This window comes from Carassius carassius, chromosome 41, assembly GCF_963082965.1.
Source record: "Carassius carassius chromosome 41, fCarCar2.1, whole genome shotgun sequence".
In the NCBI taxonomy this organism is placed as follows: domain Eukaryota; kingdom Metazoa; phylum Chordata; class Actinopteri; order Cypriniformes; family Cyprinidae; genus Carassius; species Carassius carassius.
In genome coordinates, this window is record NC_081795.1 from 22,525,488 (window position 1) to 22,548,724 (window position 23,237).

General features: G+C 36.1%; 1 protein-coding gene across 4 annotated transcripts in view; it reads left to right on the forward strand.

Annotated features, from left to right (window-relative positions):
- The window catches only part of LOC132122962 (cell adhesion molecule DSCAM-like), a 141,148-nt gene that overhangs the window by 4,209 nt on the left and 113,702 nt on the right, over positions 1–23,237 (forward strand). For all 4 annotated transcript variants that reach the window (XM_059533494.1, XM_059533492.1, XM_059533491.1 and 1 more), the window contains exons 2-3: positions 14,341–14,658; positions 15,582–15,728. In XM_059533494.1, the coding sequence (XP_059389477.1) occupies positions 14,341–14,658; positions 15,582–15,728 (465 nt within the window). The remainder of the gene's footprint in view (positions 1–14,340; positions 14,659–15,581; positions 15,729–23,237) is intronic.

Consider the following 23,237-nt stretch of genomic DNA (forward strand, 5'->3'; position numbering starts at 1 on the left):
TTAGATTACCCAGTTTGTATGTATTTACTTTTTTATCACTTTAGTATGATAGAAGGATTGTAATTTGAAGTGTTGCTGATGTCAATACAATTCCTAAATGCTATAGGACTATTAAAATGGGCTGTATTGATATAGATATTATTATAGAAAAAAATATAATAATTCGTTGACTGAGACTGTTTCAGTTCTTCAGAGGACAAACATGTTTAGAGGTCATTTTGAAGACAACATGGAGTAATAGTAGTCCTGTCACATTATGATGTCTTTTTTATTTATTATGTATGAACTTTTGTTTCATTTACTATGAATTCAATTATTAAATTATTTTGTATGATTAGAATAATGCACATATATTATTATTTAGGCAGATATGGATTTATATAATTAAAACTATATTTTGTTTCAAATTCATACACATTTAAGATAATCATCTAGGTTTTGTTTTATTTAAATGTTTTTTAAATGTAATTATTTATTGCATGTACTGGTGGCTGCAAAATGCAGGTTTCTCACCTGTAATCTTAAAGTCAGAAAAAGCAAAGAAAGCTACAAATGTTGAAGTATTTTTACAGTGAAAATATAATATTGAATTCTTTAAAAAAATTAATAATTTCAAATTAAATAATTATCTTGTCAATAACAAATTTCTGTTTTGATCAACACCTAACTTACTCTCTCAAAATGCCTCCAAGAGACTTTTGAAATGGATTTTTTTTTAACAAAAGCAGTATAAATCATTTTTTCTTCTCAAATTATGAGAAGAAAGAAGAAAATGGTCTTTCGTTTTTGTTTAATGCTTTATGCTTCCCAGATGTGGAAGTGATATCTGCCTGATATCAACCAAATGGATCTGTCTATCATCAATGCCTTCTGTATGATAGCATCACATGACTTTTGTCTCTACTGTGCATCTCTCTATTCATATGCTTTCTCTGCACCCCTGTCTTGTTATTTTTAAAATAAGACCCAGAGAGAGGAATGTAGGCTGAGGTATCTCTGACCTAGGTGGGAGATAGTGACAGGGTGACAAATGACCAGCGCTTGCTTTCTCAACTTTGTGATATATTTTTAAACATGGCATAGACCGTAAGATGTAAGACCAAGTTGGTGGTTGGTATTTTTATCTGCCCCCTTTCAGAGCACTTTTGCCAGATGTCTGCTTTTCGTTGTATGTATGTGTGCACATGTGCATTTGACCAACCCATGACACTGTCTTGTTCTTATTCATTTCAACATTATTCATGTCACATTATCTTCAGAGAATGAAATTTTATCCATAGTATCTTAGTCACAGGACTGCAAATATGCCATCAACCATATCAGCTGTATCAGTATGAACAGGACAAGTCCAGGATCAGTATGGTTTTCACATGTCCTTGTCCAAGACTTTACCATTATAGCAATAGTTTCTGACAAAATACCCTAGTTATTAGACAGCTGTAAAATTATAATAAACAATGGTAGAAGCTTTAAGTTTAATCATTTTAATAAATTTTTTGATGACAGTTTTATGGTAATCACAGTGTGTTATGGTGAAAGAAACTACCATTACCATTCATTTTTCATATTGTTATTACATATTTATTATACTTTTTAATGCTACAGAATAATCTTTCTCAGTTTGCACAATGGATAGACCTTTTTTTGTCTTTAAAATAATTTATTGCACCTTTCGGCACAATTTCTCTGTTAAACTGCTGCATTTGAAACACATTGCTGTCCTTCAATTCATAACTGCTGTCTCAGCTCCAGAAAGCATGAAGATGTTGCTTTTTGATGTGTGTTTTAGCAGTTAAATGTCTCATTAGAGCGGCAGTTGCCTGAGGTTTATTATGTGTTGCTCTCTCTCCTCTATCAGCTGTTCCCCACAAGTGATTATGCTAATTGCTGTTTGATCAGATGATTAAATTATAATTCGATTAATCCAGGGTACTAAATGCACTGAATATATTTGTGTCTGCTCGGTTGGCTGGCTGGCTGTGTGGAGCAGTGGTCTCCTGTCACCTTGCTAGCACACATGAACAAAAAAAAAAAAAAAAACCCTTGTCAACCTGAAATGAGAAGAGAAACACTCTGCAGAGAAGAGGGCTGGGGAGGGGTGCACTGTGTCCTCTGTCCTCCCTTTCAGAAAACACTACAGTGCTGTAGCCTACAGATGGACATGCACCACTCTGATACAAAAAAAATAAAACACACACACACACACACACACAAAAAAACATCCATTTCATAAAAAGGTCATACATAACCTTAAAATAAAAATGTGTATATATATATATATATATATATATATATATATATTGAAATGTATTTGCCTTGTTTTCTGTTATATATAATAATATTTGTTATATGATATAAATATTATTATTCAAAATATTAATATTACTATATTATATAATAATAATAAAAATAATTGATTGCATTAGATAATGTGAATTTGTGAGAAATTGTGCTTAATTCTGAATAATTTAATTTGTAATTGCAAAAATATGCACTTCATGGTAACAGCTTAAGCTCAATTTCTTAGTAATTCCATAATAATAAAAAGCCTAGTACTGTCTTGTGGCGAAATCAATGACCCAAACTGGATTAACAGTTTAAACAAGACATTACATTTAAACAAGATATTTAATTGTTATTAATGTTAAAGCTATTTTATCATCAGTGATATGATTAGTTGCATAGCAAGTTAACATTCGTCTGCTGCTTTGTATAAAGTACCCTAGTCACGTTTAAGACATTATTTGTTGCTACAACATATTGGCTATATTCAGAATACGATATTACTCTTACTTTTTTTCTGCTGTAGGTTGTATGTATTCTCTGCAAAGTAACGATTTAATACATTTGTAAGATATGTGAGAAATGCAACAGACCATGCTATGCTGATACTGTATCCCATAATGCAGTGTTTAGCTGGGCCTTCTATAGATGGTAAAAGTGTTATGAAAAAAATATATATTTAAACATAATTTTATTGACTAATTGTTTAATTGGACTGTCAAGTGTTAAGACGTTCTTACATACATTTAGAGTCATTTAAAATGCTTACAGCAACTTATCTTAAAAAGATAATAGGCTGACACTTAGAATATTAAACATGGAATTTATTAAGGCATATGACAAAAAATATTTACCTTCTGAACAATTTACTGAATTTGAATAAAAACTGAATCTGGTAGAATCCAAATCTTAGCAAATTAGCATTTTATCACAGATGCTAATTCATTTACAAAGTTGTCATTAATCATTATATAGCATTTTTGTTGTAGAGATAATGAAATATTGTTTTATATAAGAGCTCAGTAATGACCAGGTGTACTGGGATGTGGACTGTGATGTTTGGCATCGTTGTGCCGCAAGTTGACTAGCGCACACAGCTAACCGAGCTGGGAATTAGCCTTTGCAAGCTCAAATAGACGGATGTGTACAGATGCTATTGAAATAGACACCTGCACCATGATAAAGCCAACACAGAGGAAGTCTGTTACTGAACCCAGAACAGTTTTACATGCCAAGGAGAAAAAAAAACACTATCCGGGGTTGCGCTGACCACAATGAGTGTTCTTGTTGAACCTCTCGCTGGTTCTAATGAAGGCAGGATGCTTGTTTGTAAAGATGCTCTACATCATTATGAACCGTCAAAGCAGGATGGCCTCTCTAGACACCGGTCTCATAGTCTTTCCTTTGAGCCATTGGATAGAGGCTTCTTTGTATGTTGACAGAGGAGTTTTGACTTCCCACTGAAGAGCTTTTGTATACCCTAATTTTTATTCCCTCTGCCGCTGGCCAACAACAGACTTTTATTTAGGAAGCGCCAAGATTAGAAGTCAGATTTGATTGATTAGACACATTTGTATAAGATTTTACTTACACTTAAATAGAGCTAATATCAAGCTAATCAGCTTACAATAACTTAACACAGTACAACTAAGATTTAGAAAATTTGATTAATCATTGGGACAGAAAAGTACCAGAAAGTAACATGGTACTACTCATTATACTATGACAAAACCATGTTGTTGTTGTTGTTGTTTTTCTGACATACTATGGTTTTTTTAATGTACCATTGTGTTTATATATAAGTAGTCATGTGATATAACTACTATTATCATTATAATTGGTATGGTGACCAAGAATGACCTATTTCTGACTGTGTTTTACCCCAGTTTACACCATAGTAATAGACTGTTAAACAAATGAATTTAAATAATGATGTGGTAGTGTTCACAAATGTTTGTGAAAATTATTTGTCTTTCAGTGATGGTACCATGAGGTACTCACTCACTGTCCACAAGCTTCAATGTAGATTTGTAAGTGTTAGTGCAGGTAAGAGGGCCCATGGCTGTTCTTTAAACTTCTGTATCATTTGTAGAGGTTTGATGGCACATGCTGGAGGTCCAACCAAGAGAACATTGCCATTATCCAACTATAAATGACAATGGGTTCCTGGACAAGGAATAATATCACACGCTCAGTTGGGAAATGGAAGGACCTGATTTTCCTTATGGATTTCAATGCAAACTTGGGTGACTGCACTGACGTTCCAGTGTGGTCTTTGAAGCTCTGCTGGTCATTTGATATCTGATATGAGACCCCATCAAATATCAGATGTGATATTTAAAAAAACAAAAAACACTTTCTGAAGTGCCTCAAACATAATAAAAGCCTGCCAATCAGAGCTAGCCAGATGTTTTATGTACCAGGTGGTTGGTGAATGGACCTGGCTGTGCCATCTGAGGCTGAATGCTCATTTGACTTTATGCGACACTGCACAGACCGACTGTTATCTGACTGAAGCAATGCATGTGGAATTTATTCAACATGAGAAGGCATCGACTTTACGTCTCTGTGACATATGTCATCAAAGTACTGCATTCTTATACATTTTTATTTTAGAACAGTAAACACTTCTCTTGAAATTCTAATGCTGTATTGTGTCATGTTTTTTAAATTTTATTGGCATTGAAGTTGTATAGGCTAAACTTTATTCTTGTACATACAGTTGCTGTATTAAGCAGTACATAAAGTATTGATGAAACTGTTGCTAAATGAAAACATCTGTTTGCATCTTATCCACTTCATCTGTTATAAAGTAAGCAAACACTGTGAAAGTGTCATCACAGGAACTCCTCTTCCGTCTACAAGCATCAGTTCTCATTCATCAGTTAAATCTACCCAAACAAAGCTTGAGACAAGCTGTAAAATCTAATGTGTTGAAATGTGGTGTTAGCTAATTGTTTAAGCTTTTTGATATATAGCGCTTATTAGAATGAATTCAAATGTGTTAAAGCAGTTGTGTTTGTCTTTTGTTTGTGCGCTAAGAATGGCTAGAAATGAATTGGGTGTGTATTGTAGCTTGTAGGTTAAATTAATTTGATAACTCTTAATTACTTAGGGAATTAAGCGATGCCAGTCAGTAGCCTTCAGCTGCAGATCCTACCTGACACTATCATTGATTAATATGATCTTGCTTTACTTGGCTAAGTGACTTGCCTTAATAGATTTAGCGTTTTTTGAATATGGAAGTACTTAGAATGAAATTGCCTCACTAACAGCCTTGTTTGTGCCATCAGCTGGGCAAATTTAGACATTAAAGTCAACAGCGCTTTCGTTTTCCGATCCTAGCCTGCTGCCAAGTCGGCTCTTAACGAGCCGCTCACGTTCGCTCGTTTAAAACATGACAACGGGAATCAGAGGCACACCGCAGGGCCACACTCGGCACGCTTTACCCTTCGCTGACATCAGAGAGCCGATCTGTCTGCACATATCACAGGCGAGCAGACGGCAGGCCTTTTCTCGTCTGTCATGTCCTGCTTAATATTCATGAAAGCAAATTGGGAGACAGTCATTTGGCAAGTGCTGCGAGTTCTAAAGCCTGTGGGGGTTGTAGGAGGGAAGTGCATACTCACTGTGGCAAAAACCCTGTCCCGCTCGCCCCTACCTTGTCCTGGGTCCATGTCGCCCGTCCCCAGCCGCTCCATACGGCACCTTGTATCATCCCATCTCCCCCTTCTGCCCCACAAACCCAAAGCCCCCCTAAGCAGTGTGCTGAGTGCATCCTTAATTACCCCAGGCCCCTGACACAGCCTGTCATTGTGAAACAGATATCCCATGATCCTGTTCAGCACAGACAGAACGCACAGTGCTGTCCCTGCTCCCCAGACCTGGCAAAACCAGCAGCTCAACATTGGCTCAGACAGAAATTTGTCCTATCTGTGAAGTTTTATAGATTGAGCATAAGATGTATGTGGAGCATTGCATGGTCACTGGACTGTAGACTGTGGGTATTGCAGTGTGGAAAAAAGCTTAGCTCTTAACTGACCTACCTTAACCCTAACCCTATCATCAACAACACCAAATAATGAGTCTTTACATGCACACAGGGTGAAAGTCTATTGCCTTGTGCATGTTGAGTGTAATATGTGCTACTGTAGATTGTGTAACAAATTAAGATTTTTGAACAGGTGTTTCAAGTAGTAAGTTAATAATAACAAAATTTAGTTATTGGCAAGTTGGAATGGTATTGTACGGGCATTGATTTGTTAGTTTATTTGTTGTATTAGTGTTTGCCTCATCAGCATTGATTGCACCTTTGCTCAGATCAAATGCTTCATTGGCCCTGAAAATACTTTGGTATGGCTGATTAGACGAGATTAGTTAAAGATGATAAATTCTTGTTGTGTGTGATTGACTAGTCAACCTAAATTTGAGTCAGTGGCTAGTTCTGCTTGTTACGTTGTATAAATAAATATATAATTGTTCCTTTTTTTCCATCTTATGGATTCTTATGCTTTAATGATTTATTTGGCAAGTTTAAGTTTGCCAGTAACTTTTTAAGAACTGCCATTTAATGTATGATTTATATCAAATTGCAATAATTATCGGAAACTTATTAATGTGGTGTGGCTGAAGCTACATTGCACTGTAATTTTCCATGCTACATAATCATAATTTAAAGTACTTAAACTATAGAATAGCTCTTTGTAGTATTTAGTTATACAACAAGCTACCAAGAAGTAGCTAAATATTAGATCCATAAACAAGGCCAGATCATTTTAGATATAACCTATGCTTTGATAATTTTATAATTTAATCTGTTTCATGGCACAAAAACATCTACGGCAGGGTTTTTGAATAAATGAACAAGGGTTTCTCCCATTTCAACCCTGCGTAGGAGAGAGAGGGTCATCTAGGATCTACTGATTCACTTATGATTTCCTAACGCTACATATGAGAGAAAGAAAGCTGTTTATGAAAGCATTTGTTCAATGTAACAAATCAGAATTTTGAAACACTATAGAGAGAGTGCTGTTTTGGACAGAACGATTCATTAGAATAAACCAGACTTTAGAAAGTTATGTGAGAGTGAGGTCTGTTTAGGATGAACCGTTAGATTCATTGCCAGAATTAATCAGATTTTTCAACACTACATGTTTTAAAATGCATTTATCAAATCATATGACAAGTACTCCTCAAAGCAAACCATCAAAACTGAAATCAAATTTTTTGTTTTTTTGTTATTGTTGGTGACAGATGCAGATAGAACTATATATAACACTATTCGCTACATTATGCCACTAATATAGTCCACTTAAAAGAGTAAATGAAAACAAATTAGTGAATCTAGACTCTGAGTGTGCTGGAAGGGCTGCTGCTTTAAATATAATTAAAAAAGCTAACAGTGTGATTGTGATTGCTTTGTGTCGTCCACAATACCCGGTGAACTAAAACACACCAGTATGAGTTTGTTGTGGCTGCTATCTTTACAGTGACTGCACATTTTGTTAAAAATACTCTACTATGAAAATTATAATTATTACTACTACTTCTACTACGAAACAGTTATATATTCTTTAATATTATAATATTATATATTCTATTCGTACTTTGTCCATTTAACAATATGCTTATGAAGCACAGAACATAATCTAAAACTGAGCTAATTTCCCAAAACTATAAATAAGGAAATCCTCCACTCCAAAATGTTGATTTCTGTAATGCAAAAATAAATGAATAAATAAATACAAGCAATATTCAGCAATAGTTATTCTAAAATCACCACCATTAATACCCAAATTAATTGTAAGTATTTACATATTATGTTAATATTTATTGTACTGCATTTCTCTTTTTGATTTTGTGGCAGAATATGACCTGGATTTTTTTTTTTTTTTATAAAACAGGAAAACTAAAAAAAAACATCAAACTACTTCCACACCCATTGGTAAACCTTGTATGTGAAATGAAATCAATATTTGAACATCTCAGTTTGAGTACATGTGTGTACACATGTGCACAGCTAATTATGTGGGGAAAAAATTCATGAAAGTTGTGTGCATGTTTCTGAAATGTCCTACTAAAGTCACCTTGGCTTGGTGTTAGCCACTTTCCATCAGGTGCAACCCACGCCTCAGGTAACATGACATTAAAGGCCTAGAGGCAAAGCAAGGCCAGTGCATTAGAGTCAACTGCCATCCCAATCACTCTCCCAGCCCAGAGAAAAGGAAGGGTAGACCTATTTGACTCACAGCCCTTAAGATGAGAGAGAGCAGTTTAATATTGAATAGAGTGCGGTTTTTCTTCCAAAGCTGTACCCAAAGAGAGAGAAAAAAACTTGGTTAATTATGAATGCACACAATACATTATTAAACACTTTTGTCACTTTTTGTCTTTATGGTTAATTTCATGAAAAATTATGTAAATTTTTCCTCTGGGTTGTTGAGTATTAAAGTGCTGTTTTCTTGTTCAGATGTGGAGCCCTGTCAAGGACTTGATGCAACTTCAGATTTTTGACTTAATTTTGTCTGCTTTATTTTGTAAAGAGAGAGAAAAAAGCCTTTAAGAAGGCTACCGTTTCAGAGCAAACACAACTCTTAAACTGATATGTCATAAATTAAAATAATCTTTAATTTGTCAGTGTTATTTAAAATCTTTTAAATGTCAAGTTTAAAACGCATGCCAAGTTATTGTATGCTCTTTGTATGTGAAATACATTCCGAGAAATTACTTTTTGTATTCATTATGGTTTCATATGGTTTTCTAAAAACGTCTTCAAAAAAATAAAAAAATACAAATGCTCTGCTTTTAACCCATCCGAGGGCGCACACACACACACAACAGTGAGTAGTGAACACACACACATGCCTTGAACACGCACCTGGAGCAGTGGGCAGCCATATTGCTGCGGCGCCTGGGGAGCAGTTGGGGGTTTGGTGCCTTGCTCAAGGGTCTCTCCTCAGTTGTGGTATTGAAGGTGCAAAAGACCGCTGGCCTTTCACTCCTCCCACCTACAATCCCTGCCATTGATGAGACTCAAACCTGCATGCATCAAACTTTTCATCTGATTTCCACTAAACTCAGACAATGTGGTCTCAAGATGCTGAGAATGCTAAATCTAAATGTATGTATCCTTCCTTTTCTCTGTGTTTGTCTGTTTCACATTCTTGATGTCCTAGAGTAACCCGTTCATTACGTTAACCCTGCCATCGCTTCCAGCAGTACCGCCGCTCCTTACACGCAGAATACGCAGTTTGCGTAGGGCATCTCCCAGGGAGTTTTTGATTCGCGCTTGCGACCTCTTGCACCTCATGTTTGCCTGAATGCTCATAATTGATGGATGGACATCTATGCCGGCGAAAAGACATTAGCAATTCAGCACAGAGAAAGAAAACGAATGACGGTAAAAAATTGCCATAAAGTTGGCTTGACGTTGGAGGTACAATTTTCGCAAATTTAGGGACTGTCTCTAAACTTACATGCGATATTGGTATACACTTTTCCTAATTTCAATAGCATTTGTGGAGAATGACTAGTCATAAAAACAACTGTAAACTGTTCATTTAGGTGTCAACTACAATGCTCACCTTATACATTTTTTATATTTATTGAAATAAATTGTAAATCATTTGTTAAAGGTAAAAATGAAGCCCGTGCATCACTTCAGTCAAATTCATAATCCTGTGAAACTTTTTTGGCTGTTGATGTTAATAACATGTTTTAATTTCAGTAATAATTTCACCACCAACAACGCATCCAATTATCTCTCTGACTTTCCATGTTCCCTTACGAAAATAAGCTATGGTTTTAACACAAAACAAAAAAATCATCGTTCTTGTAGCCATGTTAACTGCAAATTAACCATGGTTTTGTTTCTTCAAATAATAATTAACAAAACATTGTAATTATTAAAAACAGAAGCCGTCAATAACCTTTAAAATGACTTAAAATGCATTATACAAAATCAATGAGGCAAAATGATTGGTTAAGAACTCTGTTAAAATACATAATGTAGGCAAATACAAAATAAATAAAAAATATGTACATAACATGTTATTACAAATGCCTGCAAAGAGAGCCAAATGATAATTGCTGCTGCTACACTTACAGGCCGATCAAATCCTTGTTTAGGCTATTGGCCAAACAACTGAATTCAAATATTCACTTAATATTTCAATTTAGGCCAGCTTTTTGCTATAGATGACACAGCCCCTGTAATTTCTTCAAGAAAAACGTGGACATCACAAACCTTAAAAAAATAAACCATGGTTGTATCATATTAAAACTGCTTAATTTTATTTTGCATGAGTTCTGAATGCTTGAGATTATATAATCAATTGGACAACTGTATTAATAAAGTCATAGCCATAGGTAACTGTTGAGAGACAATTGTAATTTGTAAACAATAAAAAAAATATATATATTTATTTACTTTTTTATTTAATTAAAGTTCTGTTTTTAACCATATAGTGTTTTTTGTTGTTGTTTTTTGTTTTAGTTTTTTATAATATTTGAGGGAGGGGGGCACAACAATACAATCCTGCTTAGGGCACCCATTTGGCCAGCAGCAGCCCTGGCTGCCAGCATCTACAGTATATTTGTATTTATTTTTTAAAATATTGAATATTGAAATTGAACCACATGAAATTTTAAAACCTAAACTAGCCTGGCCTTTAAAAAAAAAAGGTCATATGGTTGTATTTATTTGACCATATTCAACCTTTATTTGACTTTCTGACTTTCACCTGCAAGTTCAGTTTCTCTCTTTTTTATTATTTATTTTATTTATTAAAATTTTAGCATATATATATATATATATATATATATATGTGTGTGTATGTATATATATATATATATATATATATATATATATATATATATATATATATAGTATGTTGGTTGCACCACATGACTTTGACTTCTTCTGTCTTTTTTGTCTAATAAATAGTTTATTTATTTATTTATTTATTTATTATCATTTAATTAGACTTTTTTTTTTCTTCTAAAAAATTGTGTAGATAAGGATAGTAGATAAGTTAAAAAAATTACTTGACTGACTTGACCTTATGCGGGTTGCCAGAGTTAAAAGGTTCCATATTATGGAAGAAGCATGAATTACTGTCTCCAATCTTTATTTGGATTTATTCATTTGTTATAGCACTCGTGGAATTATTATTTTTTTCTTTATTTCATTACCAGAAGTCACATTTACAGAACACTCGTCTATTAACCAACATACCCACATGAATTCATCAAGTGCCAGATGATTAGTGCAGAATGTTGAATAACTTGAGTTAGGTAGCAAAAAATCTTAATCAGTCCAATTAAAATAAAGATCAACAATGATTGCTTTGGTTTACAAAAGAGTAAGTGAGCAAATTCTCATTGCGTAAAGGCTAGAATGTTTTCACACACTTTAATATCATAACAAAGGCTCAGCCAAGCCTCTTGCTGTCAAAACAAGATATTTTAACAGATGGTTGCTTCAGCGTGCCACTTGAATGGTGATTGGTACCATATGCCTCAGATTGCCACAGTAAAGATTATCACCATTACGCGCGCTTGTTCGCGGGTTTTGTTTGTTTGCTTGTCTGTGTTTGCCCATCAAGTGTGCCAGCAACTGGAGTGTTATATCTGAGCATGTGGGTGCACATGTGTTTATGAATGCACATCTTCTTCTATGTGTACCTTCTGCTTTGTGAGTGAAACCCGTTGATCCTCGGAAAAGGTTGAAACAGCTGCAATTTGAAACCTTGTTAGAAATTTATTGAAGTGCTAAAATGTTTTGTCCCAAGGGAAAACACTACCAGCTGTCACTGGTGAGCCATTTACTGCCAAACGTAGATTAGTGCTCACAAAGTGCCTGTGGCACAGCATTGAGGAGATTTTCATCAAGACACTAGAAAAAAAAAAGAAAGAAAAAAAGAAAAGCATTTAGCAGTCTTGAACATTTTTTGGTTGTGTTTCACATATATAAGTGTTGTCCTGTTAAACCTGGAAACAAAGTGAAACACACACGCATATATTATGCAAACAAAAACTTTTGTTTTTTATGCAATTAATCGTGACTAATCATTTGACAGCACTACTGTGTGTGTGTGTGTGTGTGTGTGTATATATATATATATATATATATATATATATATATAAAATTGTTTAATAAAAGTAATGATAATAATAATAATGATAATAAAAGCATACCACTCACTTGATTAATTGTATTAATTTTATCACAATGTAATTAGCATTTTAAAATATATATGTGAGACTGGACCATAAACCAGTCTTAAGTGTACATTTTTGCTAAATTTATTTATGCATCATCTGAAATAAATAAGCTTTCCATTGATGTATGGTTTATTAGGATCTGACAATATTTGGCCCATATACAACTATTTGAAAATATGGAATCAGAGGGTGCAAACAAATGTAAATACTGAGAAAATAACCTTTAAATTTGTCCAAATGAAGTTCTTAGCAATGCATATTACTAATCACAAATTAAGTTTTTATATATTTACGGTAGAAAATTTCCAAAGTATCTTCACGGAACTTGATCTTTACTCAATATCCTAATGATGTTTGCCATAAAAGAAAAAAATATAATTTTGACCCATACAATGTTTTTTTTTTTTTTGGCTATTGCTACAAATATACCCCAGCGTCTAAAGACATTTTAATAGTGGTCACAATCAAACAGTTTTGTTTGTCTCATTTTGTTTGTCAAAATTTAGTTTGAAACGTGATTTGTAGGAAAATCGATTGTTTTTCCATCCCAGTCAACTGTGTGTATATATATATATATATATAGTGGTGGGCATAGATTAATTTTTTTAATCTAGATTAATCTCACTGTAATCTTGGAATTAATCTAGATTAAAATGGCTCATTTGAATTCTGCCGAAGGCATTCAGAATATGTGTGCTACCCAAATAAAATAATGACTAAAAGTAACATTAAGTCTTTGAGAATGGGTTTCTGAAGACAGGTGGTGCATTAGACCAGGGGCTCCTCTCCTGTTTCCAAAATGCATCACAAACTGCTTGAGAAAGCTGTTAACGAATTCCACATTGCACAAGGTGCAAACAACCTTACGACTGTTTCACACATACTCTTATGCAGTGCGTATGCATTTCATTTTTTTTTTTTTACGGACCCATGTTAACGGATTCCAGCGTTCACACGGTTGCGGTCCGTCAGTGCGTTCCAGGAGCAGTGCAGCGATCGTTCACGTACCGAGTAGCGGACTGCAAACGCGTCCCGTGTGAAAGCACAATGAGTGTGAGTCCGTGCTGCTTCAGCACCACATACGAAACGCACACGGACTGGATACGCACTTGCAGACGGATTATGTGTGAAACAGGCGTGCGTCTTGTCGAGGTTTCCATTGGGAAGCTTCTTTAAAAACAGTAAAATTTCCCTGAAGCAAACCCGGCGGCTTCAGCTGCATCCATGTTTGTTAGCACGTCACGTTTGATGTGGTAATTTCACAGTAGGCATACACACAGGTTTAAAGACTCGTTCTCAACCCCTACAGATCCGGCTAGGTATACATCCGCGCTAAAATATCAAGGTGAAAATCATCATAGCTTGCGTAGTATAGAACCAGCTCCCAACCCAACTTTGAGAATAGATTAACAGCGATTTTTTTTATCGCCCGATAAGAGTCTCCCGTTAACGCAGCACGTTAACGCCGATAACGGCCCACCACTAATATATATATACTGTACACACACACACACACACACACACACACACACACACACATATATATAAGACATTCTACCATTTCACAGCAATGATCTGTTTTAAATAAATTGTTAACCAAATAATAATAATAAAAAAGCTTTTTTTTTTATCAAGGCATAGTTCTTCAGTTTTAATTTTTTTTTAATGTAAAGTAGATCATAGTTTATTTTAACTTGACATACAGTTGTCTCTTCATATTAATCTGTAAAAAAATGACACATTTCAACTTTACTGTTCACCTTTATTTCATTGATACTCCTTTGTTCATATTAATGTACTCACACACTCTTTTCCTCATCTTTTCTTTTTCAGTTTTCGGTGAAGATCTACGTTCAAGCTTATATTTTGTCAATGCATCTCTGCAAGAGGTAGTGTTCTCGAGCACCACAGGGGCACTGGTGCCGTGTCCTGCCGCGGCCGTGCCCCCCGCCGCGCTGCGCTGGTACCTTGCCACCGGCGAGGAGATCTACGATGTCCCAGGCATCCGCCATGTGCACCCCAATGGCACGCTGCAGATCTATGGCTTCTTGCCATCCAGCTTTAGTAACCTAATCAATGACAATACATACTACTGCACAGCGGAAAACCCATCAGGAAAGATCAGGAGCCAAGATCTACACATTAAGGCCGGTCAGTCACCTCAACAGAACACAAATCTAAATTTATATCTAGCTACAGTATGCAACTTGTGGCGAGAAATACACAAAAATAATTTTTAGTGTTATAGCATTAATATTATGATTCATTTTAACTATTATTTGTTATGTACAGCCACACACACACACAGGATTCCATGTTTTATATGGACATTCCATAGGAGTCATTATTTTTATACTGTACAAACTGTATTTTCTGCATTTTTAGATTTTCAAAACACTACATTTTGTATTATTTATAAACTGTTTTCCTCATGGTTCCAAAAATGTCACAAATGACTGGGATTACTATCCTTGTGGGCATAGTGTATTTGGTCCCAATGACGTAGGGAGTACCAGGTACACTCAAGCACACACTTAGAAAACAACGAAAATCAAGAAATAATCTAGTTTTTAACATATTAAGCTAACCATTTTAAACTTTTCAAATGTTCTACAGTTTAGTATTATATATTAAATGATCATAGAGTTGTTTCTGAGATCTAAGATAGACTGATGAAAAAAACACTGAAATATTAATGTTTTTTCTTTTCTTTTTCTTTTTTTTTTTTTCTTGGTCAGTCATGTGTGGAGAAGACAATGCTGGAATTTGGGTCAATTTTTGTGGACCAATGTGCATTCTCTCTCTCTTTCTCTCACTATTTCTTTTTATGTTTCAGTCACATGAAGCAAACAGCAAGTTGTGTGATTTTTGTTTACCTAAATATTAAACAGCACATCTATCTATCTATCTATCTATCTATCTATCTATCTATCTATCTATCTATCTATCTATCTATTTATCTATCTATCTATCTATCTATCTAACAGAATATGATTAGAGTAAACATTCTTAGAAGTAACACTTTCAGTCAGTATTGTAAACTGGTAAAAATCCGATTTTTCTTCTCACCGCAGTATTCCGGGAGCCATACACAGTGCGGGTGGCTGATCAGAGAGTCATGCGAGGGAATACGGCGGTCTTCAAGTGCATTATCCCGGCCTCTGTAGAGGAGTACGTCAGTGTTGTATCATGGGAGAAAGACACAGTCTCACTTGTCTCAGGTAGGGCTGATTGCTCACATCGTTTTCGATAAACTTGCGAGATTGTAACAAGACTATGTGTGTGTCTGTGTTAATGTTAATACTGAGCTGCCTCAGCTGTTTTGAAATAGTTGAGTGCTTCACTTTACAGTTTATGTTTGTTTGAACTCTTTGATTGAATAGTACCCTCTGGTTGTATTTTCCACGAATGGGAGCATTTTTAATTCACAAGTTATCTGGAGTCCTTAAATTCAAATAAATGCCATGCAAAGAATTTGGCCAGACAGCAAACATCTTGTACCAGAGCCTTTATTGAGCTTTGAAAAATCCATTCTCTCACCAATCAATGTACATCACCACTTATGACTAGCTGATGCCATTTCCATGGTAACAGTCTGGTAGTAATTGGCCAGTGTGGTTGGTGAAATATGGCATACTATGCAAGATATTCCCTTTACCTTTATGAATGGTTCTGCAATTACATGGCCAGTGTTATTTATAAAGTTTAATAACTGTTTTATCTGATGTGGTCGCAGCACATGCCAATATCAACCCACGACCAAAATGTCAGAAGCATTAGACCAATCCAATGCTCATCCCTCGCTAAATATTTAATGATGAAGGACCTCAGACGTGTGGCTGAAAGCTCCCTGGCATGTGAAGCTGAAGAATTGTTTACTCTTGCAGAGAAATGGGCTTTGAGATTGTGATGCCGGCACACATCTTTGCTTCAATCCTTTTTTAATCAACCAGATTTTGCAAATAATTGTTAGTAGTAGTGTGGTCAGCATGAAGATCATCTCTTCAAACAGTAGATTCGCTTTCAAATACATGTACCAAAAATACCATGTGTATTTCATAAAGCAGCAACATCAAACACATGTACTGGCCACAACCAGTTCAGCTAGAACCTCTGGGAGTCTAACCTACTGTACAGTTTTTTTAAAGGGATAGTTCACCCAAAAATTAAATCATCATTTACTCACCCTTGTGCTGTTCTAATGCCATACAGCCTTCTTCTTCTTATTTTGGACAACAAAAGGAGATAAAAAAAATAAAATTAAATAAATAATCTCATGTGCGATCGTTCCTATAATGGCAGTATAGTGATCAGCATCAAGCTTTTTTAAAGAGGTGCAAAAGTATCACAGAATGGTCCCATGCGACACATGCCACATATTCCAAGTGTTCAGGGGGGTATATGATGGTTTTGGTGAATAATAAAGTGAATTTTAATATATTTTTTTAATGAAAATCCTGACATGGACGTTGGTCTCTGTGCATGGTGCATTTTCACAAGACTCTATTAGTGCAGCAGTTCACTCAGACCCAGGAAAAGCACACAAGTTGTAAAAAATCACGATTAATAAAAATGCATCATGAAATACAATCCATAAAAAAAAAAATCTCTTTTTGTGCTCTTAAAAAGAAAGAAGGGCATATGGCATTAGAATCATGCAAGGGTGAGTAAACAATGACTTAATTTTCATTTTTGGGGGGTTAACTTTACTTTTAATCCATTGAACATCCTATTTCACACAGAAATGTTTCACATTATGGAAGAAAAAATGGGCTGTGAAAAAATGTGTCTTTTCACAATTATTGTATTTTCATAGATGTACTCAGTGCTATCAAGGCATTTTACTGCTCAGGCCATAGCTCCAAAACTGCAGTGCGAGACATTTTGTTTTCTTGTCCTAACAGTTTTTAATAATTTTACTTCCCAGAAGTAGAATTAACAGAATTTAAAGACATCTCTCAACCTCAAACAATGTCTATCAGTAGATGGATCACAGGAGAATTACCTATAAAATGGCAAATTACTTTTTAAAATGTTATTTTAATTTTTTTGGGAAGAATAGCTAACGAATTTGTCCCACTTCATATTTTTATAATGGATTTTTAAAAATGTGGTCTGGGACAAGAATGAAGGAATAAAATTAATCGCCAATCATATTAAAATGTAAAATAAAGAACCAAAACGAATCATGTTTTGCAAATTTTGCATTCCGAATACCTTAGTAATAATTTTCCTATTTGACATTTTAAATCAGGATTGCCTCGTAAAATACTGTACATCAGAGCAGAATGATTGTGGTGTTAACTTGAAGCATTCGATCTCTTCCCTTGTCTGCTTAGCATAAATCAGTGTTCGGAGTGGACGCGTGAGTTATTCCGGCCCTATAATTCCGGCTAACGCTAGAGATTGTCCCGCAAATCACAGAGGAGATGAAATGCATGATTACAGAGTGGGACTTGTCTTAATTAATGAACTGTGATTGAAAATATAATTACAATATGAATTACCTCTCAAAATAAAGACTGCTCCCTAGTCATTTGAAGCGAGGGCCTGTTTTAAATGTGAATGAACGGGGCCTAATGATACACTAACTTACCATTAACCTGTCATGCATTTTAAAACGGACCTTTTTGTGTGCGCTTTCAAATACATGGCTGTGGATCCGTCCCCTCCCGGCTTTTGATAAACAATTGACAGCTCTTATAAAGAGATGAAAGGCTGAGCAGGTGAAAGGGCCCATGTGTGTGCGTTTGTGAGTGCATCTTCCTCTTTTAGTGTCCAGAGCACAGAACAGGCTCTAATGCACCTTTCAGGCTGTATTTCAGGGATTTGACTACTGAATATTGATGGTGGCCGTATTTCTTTTGTCATCTTGTCTGCATGCGGGCCTTTTATCTGCTGGCTCACCCATTTGATCTGGTTTTAGTGACTGAAGGGATGCAATCAGCCACTTGGATGAAACATGTAGTTTAAGTCAACATGAAATTAAAATTAAGCCTATTTACTTTCATAACACATTCCCTGTCCTACTGTGCACGATTCGGGAAAAAACACTGATGTATGTTACATGAACAAAAAAAAGTCTAGAAGTAGTAATGTGTCTTAGAAATTACTTTGCTTTTGTGATGACATCACCACGCCCTTTAATATTTTAGCCCCTCCCCTTTAAACTCTTGTCATATGGGCCACCGACATAAAAGAAATGTGTTTTTGACTCTGACCGTTACTCAGATCGTTCAGAAGCTGACAGCTCCTCTAATAACTATACTGTATCCAGCTTGTTGCATTTGTACTAAACTTTGGTCCCTCTGTCACTTTTCACAGCACATTGCAATTGGCTTTTCTTATTACAGTTTACTTCATAGCTGCAGAAGTGTCCCTCTCTCATGGCTGACATTCACTGACATTTGTCAAACCATTAAGCTCAATTCACTTTTCCTTCCAGCGCAGTTAGGGGGGAAATCACAGTCACATGCACTTTACTTATTTAATGGTCTGTTTCTAATGGGACTTTGCTGTAAATATTAAGAGTTTGCATTTACAAATGCACAGATGAGTTCATCTTTTAAGGTGTCATTGTGGATTGGCAATTAAGATGAAAACTGTATAATGAATAAATCATTTCAGCCAGTGGGAGTGCATTCAGAACAGTCACTGAACACATACTATGCAGTCTGAATGGGAATTTGCTTAAATTTATATGTAATTACTTTTACATACATTTACATTTATTCATTTAGCAGACACTTTTATCCAAAGCGACTTACAGATGAGGACAGTGGAAGCAATCAAAAACAACAAAAAGAGCAATGATATATAAGTGCTATAATAAGTCTCAGTTAGGTTAACACAGTACACCTAGCATGGGATTTTAAATAATATAATATAAAGAAAACAGATAGAATAAAAAAAGAATAGAGCAAGCTAGTGTTAGAGGTCTTAACACATACACACACACACACACACATACAATTGCATAATTAATGAAAAGAAAATGGAATATAAAAAGATTAGAAAGGTAGTTAGATTTTTTTAAAGAATAGAATTAGAATAGTGAGTGTTAAAGTTAAAGGGTCAAATAAAGATGGAAGAGATGAGTTTTAAGCCGATTCTTGAAGATGGCTAAGGACTCAGCTGTCCGGATAGAGTTGGGGAGGTCATTTCACCAGGAGGGAACATTTAATGTAAAAGTCCGTAAAAGTTACTTTGTGCTTCTTTGGGATGGCACAATCAAGCGACGTTCATTTGAAGAACGGAAGCTTCTAGAGGGCACATAAGTCTGAAGTAACAAATTTAGGTAAATGGGTGCAGAGCCAGTGGTAGTTTTGTAGGCAAACATCAATGCCTTGCTATTGGAAGCCAGTGCAAATTGATAAACAGAGGTGTGACATGTATTCTTTTTGGCTCATTAAAAATTAATCTTGCTGCCGCGTTCTGAATTAATTGTAAAGGTTTGATCGAATTGGCTGGAAGACCTGCCAAGAGGGCATTGCAATAGTCCAGCCTGGACAGAACAAGAGCTTGAACAAGGAGTTGTGCAGCATGTTCCGAAAGAAAGGGCTTGATCTTCTTGATGTTGAATAAAGAAAATCTGCAGGATCGGACAGTTTTAGCAATGTGGTCTGAGAAGGTCAGCTGATCATCAATCATAACTCCAAGGCTTCTAGCTGTTTTTGAAAGAGTTATGGTTGATGTGCCTAACTTGATGGTGAAATTGTGATGAAACTATGGGTTTGCTGGAATCACAAGCAGTTCTGTCTTGACCAAGGTTGAGTTGAAGGTGATGGTCCATCATCCAGGAAGAAATGTCTGTTAGACAAGCTGAGATGCGAATAGCTACCGTCGGATCATCAGGATGGAATGAGAGGTAGAGTTGAGTGTCATCAGCATAGCTGTGGTATGAAAAGCCATGTTTCTGAATGACAGAACCTAATGATGCCATGTAGACAGAGAAGAGAAGTGGTCCAAGAATTGAGCCCTGAGGCACCCCAGTAGTTAGATGTTGTGACTTGGACACCTCACCTCTCCAAGATACTTTGAAGGACCTATCTGATAGGTAAGACTCAAACCGTTGAAGTGTGGTTCCTGAGATGCCTTTTGCCAGTAGGGTTGATAGGAGGATCTGGTGGTTAACCGTGTCAAAAGCAGCGTACAGATCAAGCAGGATAAGGAATGAAGATTTGGATTCCGCTCTTGCCAGTCTTAGAGCTTCAACAACTGAGAGCAAGGCAGTCTCAGTTGAATGTCCACTTCTGAAGCCAGATTGGTTTCTGTCAAGGAGGTTGTTGTGTGTGAGAAATGTAGAGACTTGGTTGAATACAGCTCGTTCAAGTGTTTTTGCAATGAAAGGAAGAAGGGAAACTGGTCTGTAGTTCTCTAAAAGAGATGGATTGAGGTTGGGTTTTTTAAGTAGTGGAGTTATATGTGCCTGTCTAAATGATAAGGGAAAAACACCAGTGTGGAGGGATGTGTTGATGATGTGATTGAGTGCAAGTACAACTGCCGAATAAATGGCTTGAAGGAGATGAGATGGAATAGGATCAAGCGGGCAAGTTGTAGGGTGATTAGAAAGGATGAGTTTTGAGACTTCTGCCTCAGAGAGTGAAGAGAAGGATGTAAATGAGTGTAAGTTTGCTGGTGATATGAGCTTGACTGATTGTGGTGTGGAAAATTGTGCACTAATGTGTTTAATTTAATTAATGAAAAACGTTGCAAAGTCGTCAGCTATTAGAGATGAAGCAGGAGGGGGAGGAGGAGGAGGACAAAGAAGTGAGGAAAATGGTTTAAAAAGCATGCGAGAGTTAGACGAATTGTAAATTTTGTTATGGTAGTATGTCATTTTAGCAGTGGAGACATTAGCAGAGAAGGAAGAGAGGAGTGACTGATATACATTAAGGTCAGTAGTATTTCTGGATTTGCGCCACACCCTTTCAGCAGCTCTAAGCTTAGAACGGTGTTCGTGTAGAACATCAGATAACCAAGGGGCAGAAGGGATGTTACGGGCTGGCCTGGAAGATAAGGGGCAAACAGTGTCTAAACAAGATGTAAGAGTGGAGCAGAAAGTATCAGTAGCACTGTTAGCATCCAAAAATGCAAACAGTTTAGGGGAAGGAAGTGAAGATGAAACCATTGCAGATAGCCGGGAGGGTGAAAGTGTGAGTAGGTTACGTCGAAAGATGACATGTGGAGGGGTAAGTGAAGTGTCAGGGACCATGTTGAGGTTAAGAGTGAGGAGGAAGTGATCCGACGTGTGCAGTGGAGTAACCAGAACATGATCAGTAGAGCAGTGTCGTGTATAAATAAGGTCCAGTTGGTTGCCTGATTTGTGAGTAGCAGTAGTTGACACTCGGTTGAGATCAAAAGAGGCAAGCAGAGTGTGGAAATCAGCATACAGAGGTTTATCTAGATGGCTGTTGAAATCTCCAAGCATAACTAGTGGAGTATTATCCTCAGAAAAGGTTGAGAGCAACACATCTAATTCATCCAAAAAGTTACCCAGTGGTCCTGGGGGTCGATAGACAACTACAAAATGTATTTTAAAAGGTTAGGTAACAGTAACTGAATGAGATTCAAAGGAGCTGTTGATACCCAAAGATGGTAAAGGATTAAATTTCCAATCATTAGAGATGAGCAGACCAGTACCTCCACCTCTTCCAGTCAAACGGGGGGAGTGGGAAAATTAGAATTTATTGGAGAGTGCTGCAGGTGTAGCAGTGTCCTCTGGTTTGATCCAGGTCTCTGTTAGGGCCATGAGATTAAGCTATGAATGACTAATAATAGAAGTAATTAAATTGGCTTTGTTTACAGCAGACTGGCAATTCCAGAGACCAATAGAAAAAGAAAGTAGTGTATTAGCAGATATAGGCAAAGTGTGCAGGTTGTTAAGATTGCGCTGTCTACATTGTGTGATGTGTGGTTTGCGAGTGGTAGTGATAGTAAGGATCTGGAAACACATAGTAAGATTTGGTTAAAAACAAAAAAACAACTGAAACAGAAATGAAACAAAAAGGAAAAAGATTAATCGAAACAATACTTATATTCCCTGCCGATGTCCCTGCCCGGGGGGAGTTGCACGGTAGAGTCGATGGTCTTTACACTCTTCGGTCTTCACACAAGGAGGGCTTAACTGGAGGGCTGCCGCAACCGCTGCCGCGGTATACTAATCTTTTTTAAACCCGGCAAAATGGAAATTTAATTCAGCTGAACGTACTTTACTGTTTACCACAACAAAGGTCTAAGCAAGTGCACAACAATGACAACGTATGCAATAGAGTATGAGACCAAACGCAACACGTCCCAACACAGTAAACAAACAAGTTTTCTTGTACTTTTCTGATATATATAAATATATATATATATATATATATATATATATATATATAATGTGTATATATATATAATGTATATATATGTGTGTGTGTGTGTGTGTGAATGGTGCTTGCAAATGCTTTGTTTAGTGTATTGCTGTTTGGTTGCTAAGGTATTGTGGATGGTTGCTTGGCCATTGCTAGGTTGTTTCTATGATGTTCTGAGTGGTTGCTAAAGGGTTTCCTTCAACAATGGCTTTAGTCATTGTCTATGGGTAGATTACATTACGTGTATTATATATACACGTATTTGAAAGATTCTATGCCGCAAACTTCAAATAATTCACATAGTTGATCCTGATAAGTGCTTGTCGTCACAGATGTAAACACTACAGCTTTCTTCTTTCATGAGGGTTTTGAGGT